Source organism: Vitis riparia, chromosome 16, assembly GCF_004353265.1.
Source record: "Vitis riparia cultivar Riparia Gloire de Montpellier isolate 1030 chromosome 16, EGFV_Vit.rip_1.0, whole genome shotgun sequence".
Classification (NCBI taxonomy): Eukaryota; Viridiplantae; Streptophyta; class Magnoliopsida; order Vitales; family Vitaceae; genus Vitis; species Vitis riparia.
In genome coordinates, this window is record NC_048446.1 from 3,654,152 (window position 1) to 3,670,156 (window position 16,005).

The 16,005-nt window shown below is 31.2% G+C and overlaps 2 protein-coding genes and 1 long non-coding RNA gene across 8 annotated transcripts; 2 read left to right on the plus strand and 1 right to left on the minus strand.

Annotated features, from left to right (window-relative positions):
* Positions 1-1,231: 1,231 nt before the first annotated feature.
* On the plus strand, positions 1,232-3,373 carry LOC117932951 (gluconokinase). 2 transcript variants are annotated; one of them, XM_034854279.1, is made up of 5 exons: positions 1,232-1,396; positions 1,510-1,552; positions 2,404-2,483; positions 2,567-2,996; positions 3,156-3,373. In XM_034854279.1, the coding sequence occupies exons 1-4, from the start codon at positions 1,369-1,371 to the stop codon at positions 2,968-2,970; spliced, it is 555 nt and encodes a 184-aa protein (XP_034710170.1). In that variant the 5' UTR covers positions 1,232-1,368; the 3' UTR covers positions 2,971-2,996; positions 3,156-3,373. The 2 variants fall into 2 exon arrangements, with proteins under 2 accessions (XP_034710170.1, XP_034710169.1); XM_034854278.1 differs by having other exon boundaries at positions 2,567-3,334.
* Positions 2,308-6,682, minus strand: LOC117932953. Its single transcript, XR_004654264.1, has 2 exons — positions 6,411-6,682; positions 2,308-3,007 (listed from the first exon to the last, which is right to left on the minus strand). It is a non-coding gene; the product is annotated as an uncharacterized LOC117932953 (long non-coding RNA).
* A 1,698-nt stretch (positions 6,683-8,380) lies between these two features.
* Positions 8,381-15,432, plus strand: LOC117933777 (cell division cycle 20.2, cofactor of APC complex-like). 5 transcript variants are annotated; one of them, XM_034855308.1, is made up of 7 exons: positions 8,381-8,702; positions 9,706-9,978; positions 10,141-10,410; positions 10,496-11,077; positions 11,438-11,950; positions 12,043-12,931; positions 15,064-15,432. In XM_034855308.1, exons 1-5 carry the CDS (start codon positions 8,607-8,609, stop codon positions 11,570-11,572), a joined length of 1,356 nt encoding a protein of 451 aa, XP_034711199.1. In that variant the 5' UTR covers positions 8,381-8,606; the 3' UTR covers positions 11,573-11,950; positions 12,043-12,931; positions 15,064-15,432. The 5 variants fall into 5 exon arrangements, with proteins under 5 accessions (XP_034711199.1, XP_034711201.1, XP_034711198.1 ...); XM_034855310.1 differs by having other exon boundaries at positions 12,822-12,931; XM_034855307.1 differs by having other exon boundaries at positions 11,438-12,931.
* Positions 15,433-16,005: the final 573 nt, after the last annotated feature.

The following is a 16,005-nucleotide window of genomic DNA, read 5'->3' on the forward strand; positions in this document are numbered from 1 at the left end:
AAAAATATATTATCTGTTGGTGCTTGGCCAACGAGGAGTGTTCGAGTAGCCTCTGAAACGTAGACGATAAATTCAACCTGCACATAAAAATGTTTAGATGAGAATACTTGAACTAGAAAAAAGCATTATAAAAAATGGCAACATACCTTTCTTTGTAGGCAAAGGTGACTATTTATTATTGTCCAATTGTAACATATTATCTAATGTCTTAATGGTGTATTTGAGTTTGAATGTGCATTACCGTCTTTTAATGTCAATGATTGTTAACTTATAACGGTTGTCACGTTTTGATGAACTTTAAAGGGTTGTGTCAATCAAAACACTTAATGTCTGTTGCAATTAATGCTTTCAAGCGTATTAAGCGTCATATTCACTGTTTGGACAGTTGTAAGAGACAGACAAAGCTACTCACCCTTGTGTTATCATATATGGTCCAGACGGCTATAAGAGACGACTATGAGTAGCCCTCATTATTTACCCTTTTTCAAATCATTTTCCGTAAATTGCGTTAATATTGAACTAAGATAAGGGATACATTCATATCATAAATACAAAATTTTCATTATTTTTTTTATTTTTTATATTACCTATTTTACAAAACAAAAAAATTGATTAAAAATTAAATTTGTAATTAAAAAAAAAAGAACTAAAAAAATTATTATAAAATATATTATAAAATAATACTAATATATTTATTATATATATATATATATATATATATATATATATATATATATATATGTATATATATATATATAAAATATTTTTATATATTAAATGTATAATAAAATATTTATATTTATAAAATTTAAAATTTTAATCATGAATATTGTTAATAAATAAATAAATAATCATTCACTAGATTTTAAATTATTAAACAATTTCTAAATACCATTAAATAAAAGAGAAATTTTATATTTGTTAGTATATATAGAATATAATATAAATTTTATTTTATACAAATATCAAATATTAAAAAATAATTTACTTTTTATCCATTCTATAAATTAAAGATAATATAATATAATATAATATCCAAAAATATGATTCATGATTGATAATTCTTGGGCCAACCCCATTGGATGAATACCTACTTGATTTTAGTACTTATGTAGGCCACACTTGGTGTTTTCAGAAGAGTTGAAATCAAATAAGATCACTATAAAAATATCAGAAAATCCATGATGTCTCTTTCCTTAAAAGGAAGATTCCTTTTCACATTTTTCATTGTTCAATACGATCCTATCTGGGGTGGTTCTATCCAAGCAATCATATTTGACTACGTAACCTTCTCTCAGTTGGATAAACATCTCATCATTTCCTTCATTGATTAGCTTTCAAATTGGCTTTCCCATCACCTCAGCCTCCATGGATGCCATGGATTCCAATCTTAAAGGTTAATTTTCTCATCCTTTCTTCCATTTTCCCGTTAGTTTTCAGATTCTCAGGATTTTCTTTGCTAAAGTTGGTTGATTCTTCTGGGGTTTTGGTTTTGTTTTTCTTCTGCAGGGATGGCTGTTGTGATAATGGGTGTCTGTGGGTCTGGGAAATCGTAAGTCCTCATTACCCATTTCGCTACGCGTCCCTTGAACTTTCCGGGAAATTCCAATTTTCTCATTATGCCCATCATGCCCACCTTGTTTGGATGCTTAGAAAATTTGTTTACTTATTTTCCTTCTGATTTCTTGAATGATTGTTGACCTTGTTGTATAGTCCATACCTGTTGCCTTCGTTTGTTAGGGGAAATTAGAAATTCTGTCTTAAATGAAGATGACATTGAAAACTGTTATAGAAAATGCGAGAATGTTGTCATATTTCAATTAAATTTAGGGTTTTAATGATTGAAAATGATCAAAGATGACAAGTTCTGTTGTCTATTTCATCATTTTTATTTCCAAATAGCGAGAAAATTTTTGAAAAACTAATCTTCATTCTGCTACAAAACATGCTTTTAGGGATTTCAAAATCTTTCCTCCACTGAAACCAATCTGCATTCGATGCTTGAAAGGAATCATGTTTTGGTGTTGATTGTCCAAAACCCGAAAAATATGTAGCTACACATGCCTTGTAACAACTTTGGAATGAGGGTTTTCTGTTTCATTAATCGTAGATTGCATGTTGGTAGATGGACGTAGATCGATATAATGTTGGTTTTGTTTGGTTTCTGAGAAAATGTAGGAAAATAGATGAAATTACAACTTTTGAGTCTGAATCTTAGTTTCTTCGTCATTGGGACCTGAAAAAGAACAATAAACTCCATGCAGCTGAACCTAATATGAGAATGTTGCCTGGATGAAACAGAGAACAGAACAAAACCCTAGTCTCATTTTTTTTCACTGCATTTTCTTGACAAACAAACAGTAATTTCTGCATCTGCTCATGTATTGAATGGTGTTTCAACAGTACAATAGGGAATATGCTTGCAAAAGTCCTGAATTGCAGCTTTCTTGATGCTGATGATTTCCACCCAGAATCAAATAAAGGTAAATACACAACTTCAAATTTGAATCGTACCGAAAAATGTCATCCTCATTTCATTGAAATTGTCATTTGTGCCACAAAACAGATAAGATGAAGAGAGGGATTGCTCTATCAGACAAAGACCGGATTCCCTGGCTTGAAACACTAAGGAATGCTTTAAGAGAGCACTTGCTTAGCAACAACACTGTGGTTCTCGGGTGCTCTGCCCTGCAGAAGAATTACCGAGAAATTCTTAGGTCTGCAGACCCTAACTATGAGCATGGAAGCTTTGAAAGCATGGTGAAGTTTGTTTTGTTGGATGCCCGGGCTGAGGTGATAGCCGCTCGGCTAGAGAAAAGAGCAGCAGAAGGGAATCATTTCATGCCTCCAAACCTTCTTCAGTCTCAGTTGGACTCACTTCAGCTTGATCCTTCAGAAGGCATACTCAAGGTTGATGCTACTCAAAGTCCTGACGATACTGTCAATGGCATACAAGCTCTGATCTTCTGATCGTCAATTCCTCAGACAAAAATTAGGTATTCAAGACCTTATCTAGTTGAGATGAAAAGGGGTTTTATTTTATTTTATTTTTTATTTTTATTTAATCTAATTCAAGTTGAAGATGGCTGCATCAAACATGACTGATTGGTTTCAAAGTCTCACCAGATTCATTTCCATGTTTTTTTCGTCACTAGGTGTAATTGAACCCGAGCATTTGCCTTATGAATATACAGACAGGAAGTGAAAAGGAATCCATAGGAATGACACAGACTCAAATAACAACAATGGCAGGAATCTAAAATTGGTGAAAAATAGATTTTATTTTGTAACTGAACATCATTTCTTGAAAGTGCAATGCCATAGATCTTGATAATTTTTGTTGGATGTGAATAAAAATGTTTCTACTCGTGCTTGCCTTGGTTGTAAGGTGCTAGAAAAATTATGGTTCGGGATTTAAATAAGTCAAGATCAAGATAACAACAGCTTATCAAAAGAATGAACATACCTAAAGGATTTATGCAGGTTTAGTAAAAGCTGCATATGCACATGCTATGCAGGTTATGGTAGCAAAGAGGAGAAATGGAAAAAAAAAGAGGCAAAATATGGTTTAATTTTTTGGTTTCTTATCATTGTGGTTTTTGAGGATACTAATCGATTGTCTAGTATAAAGCCTATTATCACCCCTTGTTCATAAGTGCTTAAGAAAAGCCAAAGTCTGTGACACTATGTTTTATTATGCAAGCTACATTGAGGGTGTCTTTTGGTATGAGCCTATCCTCACACCCCATGCATAGAGGCCTAAGTTTAGGAGACTATTGTCACAGGATGGTTTAGCTTTCAAGCACTTGTAAAGGCTTCTTTGAGTTAATAAGAACTTCCATTCTTTAAAGAGTTGCCTACTAAGCTTCTTAAACTTTCGAGTCGTGAGTATCTTAGCCTAGCAAGCTAAGCATTGGGAGCAAGGCTGACTTAGCAAGATCAAGCGTCTTGACTTGCCTAAGTGCCGCATGAGCTTAGTGAACGACTAAGTCCGTGACACTATGCTCTGATTGTCATACCTTGTTCTTAGGTGCTTAGGAGAAACAAATTACACAACACTATGCTCCGGTATGCAAGCTACATTGAGAGGGTCTTTATCAAGTTTAAAACTTGTCTAGTATGGGTCTATTGTCATGCCCCATGCATGGGTGCTTAGGAGAAGTCTTAAGTTTGGGACACTGATTGCCATGCCTTGTGCTTGGGTGCTTAGTGAGAAACCTAAGTATGCGACACCATACTTTGATATGCAAGCTACATTGAGGGTGTCTTTCTCAAGTTTAATACACGGCTAGTACAAGTCTATTGTCATGCTTTATGGGTGCTCAGGAGAGGCCTAAGTTTCAATTTGTCCAGCAAGAAGTTACTGTCATGCCTTGTGAATGGGTGTTTAGGAGAGGCCTAAGCTTGAGATGCCATAATCTCAGTTATGCTGGTTTTAGGAAAGTATTAAGAAAAAAAAATTAAGAAAAATGATTTTCTCGTATTCGGTTTTATTAAGGAAAATATTAAAAAAAAAAACAAATATAATTCAAAATGATTAGAAATTTATGTATTTTCAAATTATTTAATCATTATATAAAAATTAAAATAAATGAAATGAGTTGACATAAAATTTTTTTTATTGATATTAAATATATTTTTTATTTTCCTTCGTTCTATCTTTCCTTCTACTTTCTTCTTTGTTTTCTTTCTTTTGTATTTTTCAGCAAATTTTCTAGGAATCAAACATTACCTTAAGAAATAGAGAAACAATTGTAAAAATATTTTTCTCCTCATTTTTTTTTTCTATTTTCATAAAAGTGAGGAATTTTTTTTTTAATAGAAAAACAAACAAGAAACAACTTTTATAATTTTTTCATATTTCTTTATTTCCTTATATTTTTCTTCTATTTTCTTTTCTTGAACCTTTTGGGAACTAAATATATATTAAAAAATGAAGTATAATATAAATAAAATATATAAAAAACATAATACATAAAAAAGATAATTATAAATATTTTTCAATAGTAGCACAATTTCTTTGGAAAATTACTAATTTACTATTATGTACATGTTCTTAAAAATCACTAATTTACTAATTTATTATGTACATATATGAATAAGAAAATAACTTAATTGTATTTAATAATTTAATTGTACTTGACCTTAACTAAAATTGCACTAGGGTAAATTCAAAGAATCATTCACAATATCATTTTTCCACTACAAGAATAAAATATTTGTTAGAGTTGTTCATTATACATTTTTTTTATTGCAAATTAAATCATAATAATGAAATTTCAAAAAATGAATTAGTTTTATTTCAAAATTTAATTAATTTTATTTATTACTAATATTATATATATAAAAAAAACTGTAATTATATGTTTGATTCCTGAAAGTAGTAAGAAAAGAAGAAAAAAATCATAAAAAAAATAGTTTTCTCGTGTTTGGTTTCATTATAAAAATATGAAAGAAAATCAAATATAATTAAAATTAATTAAAAATTTATGAATTTTAAAATTATTTAATTTTTATATAATAGAGAAAAATAAGTGAAATGAGTTTAAAAAAACATTTAAAAATAATTCATTAACTTTGAATCTACTTTTTCTTTTCATTGTCTATTAATTTTTACTAATTTATTATTCATTACTAATTTATTATGCACTTTCTAAACTATTATTTTTATTAAAACATTATTACTGAACTATTTCTTTAATTAAAACAAAATTTCTAAGCTATCAAACGTTCAATTTCACATACACCCAATACAGATATATATATAAAATATTTATAGATACCGATAAAAATGAAACTAAATAAAAGAGAAAAAATAAAATATGTACCCAAACAAAAGCTTACAATAAGCTCAATGCTTAACTTACACCTTCAGTGAGCCTCCTTTTCTTTCATGAAATTTGGTTCTCCACGTGTCATAAATTTATGCTCACCCGTAATACCAATAACAGAATAGGGTCATGCAAAACAAAAGGGAGTCCAAAGTAAATATGCAGAGCCTAAAATAATTCAAGCCCAAATGTAATAAACCCAAAAACATTCTTCAAATTGATCTAACAAATTTCACTAATAAAAAAAATGGACCCAAAATTAGCGACAAAAATATCTCATATCCTATAAACCTTAATCCAATATTCCGAATTAATCAGCAAAATACAAGTACAATTAACCAAGCCTAATATGACAAAACAAGATAAATTCAATTAGAACTAAATTTAATATCATATAATCAAGTCTAATTTAATATACAAATCGAATCCTAAACCAAAACCAAGCCCAATTTAATAAATGTATAAATAAACAAGTTAAGCAAGCCCAAATTACCCAAACCACTACTTAGAAATCAAATAATAATAATAATAATAATAACAACAAGAGAAAATAAAATAAAATAAAAATAAAAATTTTACCTCACGCTTGAAGCCTAAAGTGGAAAAGAAGGTTGTGCAGCAAGATGCACTGGGTTTGGGTGTCGCGGGTAAATAGAGTGTGGGAAGAGGGTCTGATGGTGAGGTCGTGTGAGTGTGTGTGTGGGGAGAAGCAATAAAGGAAAGTAAGAGAGAAAATGGGGAAGAAAGAGAGAAGGGAGAAGGAAGGGCTGTGTCTCTGTGAGTGGCCATGGTGGTGAGGGGGGAGAGTGAAGAAAAAATGGAATGAAAAAATGAGAGAGAAAAAGGGAGAAAAGAAAATGGAAAGGGAAAGAAGAGGAGAGAGAGTGGGGGGAGTGTGGGTAGAGATAAAAAGGAGGAAAGAAAAATAAAAAAATAAAGATGAAATAATAATAATAAATAAGGTAATATATAAAATAAAATAATAAAAATTAAAAATTAAAATACGTGAGTAGATAAAAAATTCAAATATAATCTATATTCAAATTTAAGAATAAAATTAAAATCAAAACTAATATAAAAATAAATTTAAGACAAATATTAGATTTATATTTGTAGACATAAAAAAATTAATGAATTAAATTACCATTAATTTGGTTGATAAGTTTCCTAATCTTCAATTACAAAAAAAGATAATAAAATAAAAATAAAAATAAATAAGATAATATATAAAATAAAAAGAAAACAAAATAATAAAAACTAAAAATTAAAGAATGCGAGTAGCTAAAAAAAAACATATATAAAATTTAAGAATAAAATTGAAATCAAAATTAATATAAAAATAAATATTAGATTTATATCACCTTAGGGGTGTTTGGTACACGGGAATAGGGAATGAGAATAGACATCTCATTCATATTCTCTCTTATTCCTATGTTTGGATAAATGTTAAGAAAACAGAAATTGAATAAAAAATTATTCAGGCAGAAATCAAATCCACCTCGAATTTGAATTCATCAAAAGTAAGCAGTATTCTGATTCATTAAACCCATTTGACAATATAAAATAACTTAAATTTACTATTTTACCCTCTTATCTCATTCTTCAAACTCGATGTTTATTTTATTTGCAAAGCTACAGACCCATTCATCATTTACTTTTATGCAACAAGTGATTCTCACAAACTGAATCAATCAAACCTTTCATCACATTTAGAAAAAAAATTTCAGTTTCTAATTTCTAAGGTTTTGAATGAAACTTGAATTCTTATATTTCCTCTTTTAAAAATAGGCAAAACATTTGCTAGCTTTGAGAATTTAAATATTATAATAAATAAATAAATATATATATATATATATATATTTTGGTAAAATATAATTTTATAACTACTTAAACATGACAAATTATTCAAAATTTTAATAAAATTGATAATTGAATAATTGTACATTAGGGTTATATGATTTTTATGGTTAATTTTTTATTTATTGAGTATAGATATTTTTTAGTCTTATTATTTAATAACATAAAAACTTTCAAATTTTATTTTAGTTTTTTTTTAAAAATTATTTTAAATTATATGGAATGATATTATTGTAAATTTATTTCTTTTTAATTTTCATTCCTATTATTATCAAACATCGGAATGAAAATAAATAATCATTCCAATCTTGCATTCTTAAGTTCATCAAAATACTAGAAATAAAATCATCAAATTCATTTCTATTTACTAAAAAATAGAAATGAAAACAAAATATTCACTCTTTACTTACTAATAATAATAATAATAATAGTATATTATTATAATTTAAGTAAAACTTCATTTAACTATTAGAACTTTAAAAAAAAAATTAAATTAAAAATAAATAAAAACCAAAATTTTTAAAAGTTATGTTTCCTTTGATAAATTTTATAGCTCATTTATCTATTTTTTTATTTAAAATGAAATTGTTAATTTTTCATTTTTAAAATTCAATTCATTTAATACTATTATTATTATTATTAGAAAGTAGAGAGTCTGAATTGGACCGTTTGTTGTCGTTATTTAGCAGAGAGTTGAATTGGACCGTTTATTGTTATTGAGAGTGTTTCAGAAAATTCTTGCATTCTTGCGTTCTCAGAAATTGATCCAAAGCCCTCTCCGTATCTACAATTTCTCAATTGGCGTTCTCACAAGCCTTCGGATCCAAAGCCTTCTCCATATCTACAATTTCTCCATACAGTTTCATATCTACATTTTTTTTTTCATTATTTTGTGTTTTTTACTTTTGTTCTAACGTTATGGATGCAGGGTCTTCGAGCTCCTTGAACTGTAACAGCACGTCTAAATGCCCTCTCCAGGAGCAGTTTCATCGGAGAAGGAAGACCAGGGAGAATGTAAGAAAATTGTACTTTCTTTGGTTGTTGTTGTTTTTTCGTTTAAAGCAATTGTTCTGATTTCTGGAATTTGGGTTTTTTTTCTTTCTGTCTTTTAAATTTGATTTCTGAGACTAGGGTTTCTTTTTTGTTTGTTTCTTTTTCTTTTTTTCTTTGTCTCTCTTAAATTTGATTTTTGATTCAATATATGAAATAATTGTTTTGATTTCTGGATTTTTTTTTTCCCAAAATTTGTTTTCTCAGTCTAGGGTTTTTGATTGATTTGTAATAGGGTTCTTTAAATTGGTTCTTCTTTTGATTTCTGAAATGGGGGGTTTACCTAAATTTGATCTATGACATTTCTGTAATGGGGGCATTTTGTTTTTATGATTTATTTGTTCCTGGTTTGATTTTCAAAACAATTATTTTGATTTCTGAAAACAGATGTTTCCCTTGAAATTGATTCCTGGATTTGGTTTTTTGCTTGATATCTGAATTAGAGATTTTTCTTTATAACTCTTTTGGTGATGGGAGCATTTTGATATCTCTAATTCTTTATAACTGAATTAGAGATTTGTTTTCTCAGTCTAGGGTTTTTAATTGATTTGTATTAGGGTTCTTTAAATTGGTTCTTCTTTTGATTTCTGAAATGGGGGGTTTCCCTAAATTTGATCTATGACATTTCTGTAATGGGGGCATTTTGTTTTTATGATTTATTTGTTCCTGGTTTGATTTCCAAAACAATTATTTTGATTTCTGAAAACAGATGTTTCCCTTGAAATTGATTCCTGGATTTGGTTTTTTGCTTGATATCTCAATTAGAGATTTTTCTTTATAACTGTTTTGGTGATGGGAGCTTTTTGATTTTTTTTTTAAATCCTTTTATAAAAAAATTTGTTTCTTAATAATTTTTTTGATTTCAGAACTGGGGTGTTTCTTTCTTTCAAAGTTGTTTTCTGTGTCCTTTGTTTCTTTTAATTGATTTCTGTAACATGGGCCTTATGTTTTGAAATTCGTTTTACAGTTGGACAGATTCATTCCCAACCGATCAGCCATGGACTTCGACTATGCTCATTACATGCTGACTGAAGGGAGGAAAGGCAAAGAGAACCCAAGTGTTCTCAGCCCATCCATTGAGGCTTATTTGAAGCTCTTGGCTAATACCTTCCATATGAACAGAGGCCGCATCCTCGCCTTTAAGAACAAACCACCGACTCCAGTAGAGCTGACACCACGTGAATTCTTGTCTCCTGTTCGCCAATTCAAGCCCTCAAAGCCTAAACGGCATATTCCCCAGGTTGGACAAGTTCAAAATTAGGTCAATAAAATGGAGTTTATGATATTTGCAGACCATTTGATCTCCACTTGTTTCCTTCATTTGATTGTTATTCTTTACTTTATCAGATTTATTATTTTTATTTCTTTTTTGATGGCTTTTGGATTTGATTGGATGCAACAGACTCCTGAGAGGACATTGGATGCTCCTGATATTATAGATGATTATTACTTAAACTTATTGGACTGGGGTAGCAGCAACATTCTTGCAATTGGTCTTGGAAGCACGGTACATTTTTGGGATGGTTCAAATGGTTCTACCTCAGAGCTTGTTACTGTTGACGATGAGAATGGCCCTGTTACAAGCATCAGTTGGGCTGCTGATGGACAACATATTGCCATTGGCTTGAACAACTCTGATGTTCAGCTATGGGATTCTACAGCTAATCAACTGGTATGTAGGTTTTTGTTGTTTGAACCTTTGGACTGGTCTTTTGTTGATGATTTCTTAATAGAGTGATGTTCTATCAATTATGCAGCTGAGGACTCTGAGAGGTGGCCACCAATCTCGAGTCGGTTCTCTAGCTTGGAACAACCACATCCTTACAACTGGAGGAAGGGATGGTAAGATCATTAACAACGATGTGAGAGTGCGATCACACATTGTGGAAACTTATAGAGGACACCATCAAGAGGTTTGTGGATTGAAATGGTCTGCCTCAGGCCAGCAGCTAGCAAGTGGAGGGAACGACAACATGCTCTACATATGGGACAGGTCCATGTCCTCTTCGAATTCACGTTCTCAGTGGCTTCATAGGCTTGAAGACCACACTGCTGCAGTGAAAGCCCTTGCTTGGTGCCCTTTCCAGAGCAATTTGTTGGCCTCTGGTGGAGGTGGAAACGACCTATGCATAAGGTTTTGGAACACCCATACGGGTGCATGCTTGAACACAGTGGACACAGGCTCACAGGTCTGTGCTCTGCTGTGGAACAAAAAGGAGAGGGAGCTGCTTAGTTCCCATGGCTTTTCACAGAATCAACTCACTCTGTGGAAGTACCCATCAATGGTGAAGATTACTGAGCTTACTGGTCATACATCCAGAGTTCTTTTCATGGCTCAGGTACTAATATGGATCTTAGTTTAGTGAATGTTTCTCGGTAACAAATCTTTATGGCTATGTTTGGTTCCCAGAAAATTTAAGAGAAAATGCAAAGAAAAGAAAATAGAGAGGAGAATTAGAAAGAAAGAAAAATGAAGGAAAAAAAAAAGATTTTAAGTCGATAAATTATTTTTATATGCTTGTTCAAACTCATTTTACTTATTTTTACTATTTGATATAAAGATTAAATAATTCGAAAATGCATAAGTTTCCAACTAATTTTAATTATATTTGATTTTCTTTGATGTTTTTATAGAGTACAAATAAACATGAGAAAATTATTTTCCTTTGTTCTGATTTTCTTGATCAACACCTTTGCAGAGCCCAGATGGATGCACAGTGGTAACTGCTGCAGGAGATGAGACACTCAAATTTTGGAATGTCTTCGGCACCACCCCAGAAGTGAAAAATGCTGCACCAAAAGAGCTGTTTCCACATTTCAGTCGAATCCGTTAGGTTTCATTTGAGCATTGAAAAGTATCAGGGGAAAGAAGAAACATGTTTAAGGCTCTTAAAATTTCTCCATATTTTTTCTCCAACTTAAATCATTTGAAACAAAGAGTTTTTGGAAGTCTTCAAAATTTCAACCAATTTTCATCATTTGAGATTTTCTTTCGCATTTTCCATCAAAGCCAAATACAAGAATGAGATTCTCCCATATTTTTTTTTCTTTCCCTGATACTCCCTAATCAAATGAAGTGTTATGGATGATGGGAAAAGGTAGATAAGGGATCATGATGGGCTTCACTCCATCAATCTGATAATTTGTGTAAATGTCCCAGCTGAAGTTTCACAGTTTGCTGGGCTTTCTTTTTGGAAAAAGGCTACTCAAAGGTAGGTGGTTAATCTTGTTCATGAATCAATAAAGCTGTATTTTGAGCGGAAATGCAGATTCTGATGTTGTTTGGATTAACCTTCAAATCCAGAAGTCCAAATCCAAATGCACTTTCACCTTGAAAGGGTATTCAGTAGAAGCTGAAGGTTGGCCTGCTTCTTCTTTGGTTAGAGAAGAGTAAAGAATTCAGCTGTTGGCCTCCCTCTGATTGGTTTTCTTGTTTCTTTTGCCAAAAACAAAGGGCTGTTGCCTTGTCTCTGATTGTTGTCTTTGTATTTTGAGAATCTGAAACTGGGTGTTTGAAACTAGACTGAAGTAATTTATGGTTATCATATTGTAGATTTGTTTCATTTTGGACATCTGAAATTGATTTGACTTTCACTAACTCCAAGTTCATCGGGGGTGGACATTTTTCCAAAAAAATACCAATACATAAAGAGATACAAACCTTTCTCTAAAGGAAACTTCGGTATCATGTTGAACACTCAATTTTCCTAAAAGTAAAAGTTTAAGATTCAAGATCTGAATCTTTGTTTGAATTATTATGTATTACTTTTTATTTCTTTTAAGTTTTTTATTTTTATTTATTTATTTATTTTTTCTATATGTCTAATCATTTTGTGATGTTTGGATAAGATTCTTGTTTTCTATTGTTAAAAACAGAAAATAAGGACCTGTTTGGTGGTTGGTGTTTCTGAAAACTGTTTTTGTTCTCAACACATTTGGGAAGTGGGTGTTTTGTTGGTTCCCACTGTTCTCCGTGCTTGCAAATCCCTCTTTTCAGAGAACTTCAAAAAGTTGTTTCCTTTGGCATCTCTCTGTGTTTTCAATTTGGTGTTCTCCGTGTTTTCCCTGTGATTTTTCCTCCAGCAAGTCTTCAACCTCCAGCACATCTACAACAAGTCTCTCTACCAGCATGATACCAAGGTGCAATTCTCTCATTTTCTCAATCAAATTCCTCTCATCAGTGCAAATCCCAGGTGCGATTCTCAGCCCTCTCTTCACTCTCATCTGATCTATCATGAGAGTGATCTATCATGAAATTTCTGTAGGGCTTTTAGTTTTCAAACATTGCTTCTTCATGATTACTTTGCTTGGTTGCTGAGAAAATCTGGATTTTTTCTTGAGGGTTTTAAGATTTATGGTTTTTTTTTCTCCATAAGGGTAGTGACTCATGAGTTCTCTGTAGTTCTAGATCTAAAAACAGAGTACCAGAAAGGGGGGAAAAAACAGAAAGGTGGAAAGAAGTTTCTGATGGTCATTCTAGAAAATACTGAAAGGTTGTAGTGTGATCTTGGGGTTTTCACTACCTCTGTTATGATTAGATCACAGATCAGTTCAAAATACTGAAAGGTTGAATTTCAGCTCTACCCTTAAATTTCTGTATACTCACATTATATTACCCTTGTATCAAGTTCTAGATATATAGGAACTGGTAAATGCAATTAATGATTGAACTTAAAATTGCTTTACTGGTCATCCAATAAAATAAAAAAAACTTTGATTCCTTGTGTTTATCTAATTATGATCCCACCTTACTAGTTTTGACTATAATGGCCCCTTAAAACACATTTCAAAAGCTACATTTAAACAATGCCATCAGGAAAGTAGTAATAATCATTTTTAGATGCATTTCAAAATTAACAAGAATGCAAAATGGAATTTCTACATTTTAAAAATGCATATTTTGTATATTTAGTAGTAATAATCATTTTTAGATCCAACAGTATGGCTCACCGTCCTCCTAACCTAAGCTCTCAATTCATTCTCTTCTAGAGATATGAGACCCTGACAATTGTTAGGAAACGTCACCTTACAGTTGAGAGATAAAAACAAAAGTTAGCCCATGTTGCAGGTGTCTTGGACCTTTGGTTGCACAGAGTGCTTGTGAATTGATTGTTAAGTCAACAATTTGGGAGGCCTCATTCTTGGGCAAACACAAGATACTGATTATAATGTTTTTTTTTTTTTTTAAAGTTAAATTTATATTTTGGCTCCATGTATTATATTAGAGAAGATACATTTTTTAAAATAAAAAATCCACCAACACCATTCTTACATATTTTATTGACATTTTGGTAATACTATGAATTATTTTTGTTTTGTTTTCAAACAATTTTTTTAGCAAATGTGAGAAAGAACCTTCCATCATCAATGAATATCTGTGTCTCTCCATGTAAGCATACCTACTAATATTATTACAATTATTATATGAACTAGTAATTGAAGTTTCCAAATTCTTAATTGTTTTCTTCAAAATCCTTTTGGATTTAATCTTTGCCTATTGCAAGTTGTGCCACCCTCTTAAGTGAAAACAACCAAAAAACAAGTAAAATAAACAGATGTGATATGGGTTGGAATTTTCGTTGCTTTCATCTTGTATTTAATTTATATTGTTCTGCGTTGGTGTTTTTCTTCCTCTTTCTTGCTGATTTTGATATGGGTTTCTTGTAATTTTTTCTGAATTCGATATGGGTTCCAAATTTGGTCTCGAAGTGATTTTCTTTTTCTTGATGTTCATTTGCATTTCTCATATTTTTTTTCACTATTCAATCTGGGTCTCATTAATTTTCTCCATTTTTTCTCAGTGTTCTTCCAGAATCAATCTGATTTCAAACTTTATTTTGAAGCAAATTTTCCTGTTCATTGTTCTTGATTTTAGTTTGGGTTGTCTCATTTTGGTTGATAAAAAACTAAGACCACGAGAAAGGATAGATACTTTGAAGCCCTTGTCTTGCTTTGTAGTTTCCAGAAGATAAAGAAATTGCTTATGCCTTTTTCATTTGTTAGATGCTGGATTCAATATTTCAATTTCTCGTATCAGCACCCAAATGGAGAATCATATGTATCTTTTATATTAACACTAGGCTAAGATATGTCACTTAATGTGATTTCTTTGAATATTTCCTAGTTCATTAACACATCTTCTGGAGTTCAGTAGGTTCTGAATGATTTGTGTTTTATTAATCTGATTTCTCATTTCCTGCAACTGGATCACTGATTTTGGACTTTTGGTGTTTGATTACTGTGATTTTACGGGTTCTGCTCTTGGTCTAGTTCTTGTGGTGTGACAGAAAATGGTTTTTCTCTGTTCCCTTTCTTTGATTTGCAGGTGCCTCATGGCATTGGAGTGGTTCACTGCAAATTCTTCCTAGACCATCTTTACAACTTCCAGGGGACCAATAGGCCTGACCCAAGTATTGACTGCACCATTGGGTTAGGTTCAGCTCAACCGTTCAAATGTGGGCTGACAGGGAGAGAAGGCGCTACATCCGCTTGTTGAAGCCTACCTCCTGCTGGTTTGCGCTTTATTCTTTGCCTGTAGCTTCCCAGAAAGTTTCTTGTAGTGATCTGAAATGTATCCATACTTGAATTGTTTCTGTTGTTACATTTTTTGTTTTAACTACTAGATTACATCAATGGTTGTTGATACCTTTTCAATGGATGAAATGAATGATGTCGATGAACAGATTTATGAGTCCCTTTATTGCCCTTCATCAATTAGACTACAATGAAACATTCTTCTCATCCTAGTGTGTGCTTTGACATGGGGTTTTCATGTAATGACTACTTTTAAAGTATAAACCAAAGGCGTATGCAGAGGGAATGACTGCAAGCAAGGGTAAAAGAAGACTTATTTTGGGAAACAGTTTTAAAAAACACTTCCCAAACAGGTCCTAATTGTAATTTTTATATAAATACAATAGCTCTTTAAAACTTGCCTTAAAAATGACTTTCAAAAATTATTTCAAAAGATCCAGATATTAAAAAAATTCATTTCTTGAATTTTAAAAATAATTTTTAAAGACAATAAATCTCATACCTTTTATATAAAAATTATTATATTTTATATGAAAAGCAATATTTCTTTTAAAAAATAAAAAATATATCCATCCAAACAGGAACTTAAACATTGATTTTGAAAGGCTCATGGCCTTGAAAAAAATAAGCAGAGGGAAATTTGTGCTCAAATGTTCAATGATGAGCTAAAAAGGAAGCAATGATCCCAGAATCAAGAAGATGAATGCCATCTTGCATACAGAGTGCAAGGTCT

Excerpts from the sequence above, each read along its gene's own strand:
- LOC117932951 (XM_034854279.1), top strand. The coding sequence starts at position 1,369 with ATGGATGCCATGGATTCCAATCTTAAAG. Across the intron at positions 1,397-1,509 it reads CATGGATTCCAATCTTAAAG|GGATGGCTGTTGTGATAATG; the intron begins GTTAATTTTCTC and ends TTTCTTCTGCAG. Across the intron at positions 2,484-2,566 it reads CCACCCAGAATCAAATAAAG|ATAAGATGAAGAGAGGGATT; the intron begins GTAAATACACAA and ends GCCACAAAACAG.
- LOC117933777 (XM_034855307.1), top strand. The coding sequence starts at position 8,607 with ATGGATGCAGGGTCTTCGAGCTCCTTGAACTGTAACAGCACGTCTAAA. Across the intron at positions 8,703-9,705 it reads GAAGGAAGACCAGGGAGAAT|TTGGACAGATTCATTCCCAA; the intron begins GTAAGAAAATTG and ends TTCGTTTTACAG. Across the intron at positions 9,979-10,140 it reads CTAAACGGCATATTCCCCAG|ACTCCTGAGAGGACATTGGA; the intron begins GTTGGACAAGTT and ends TGGATGCAACAG.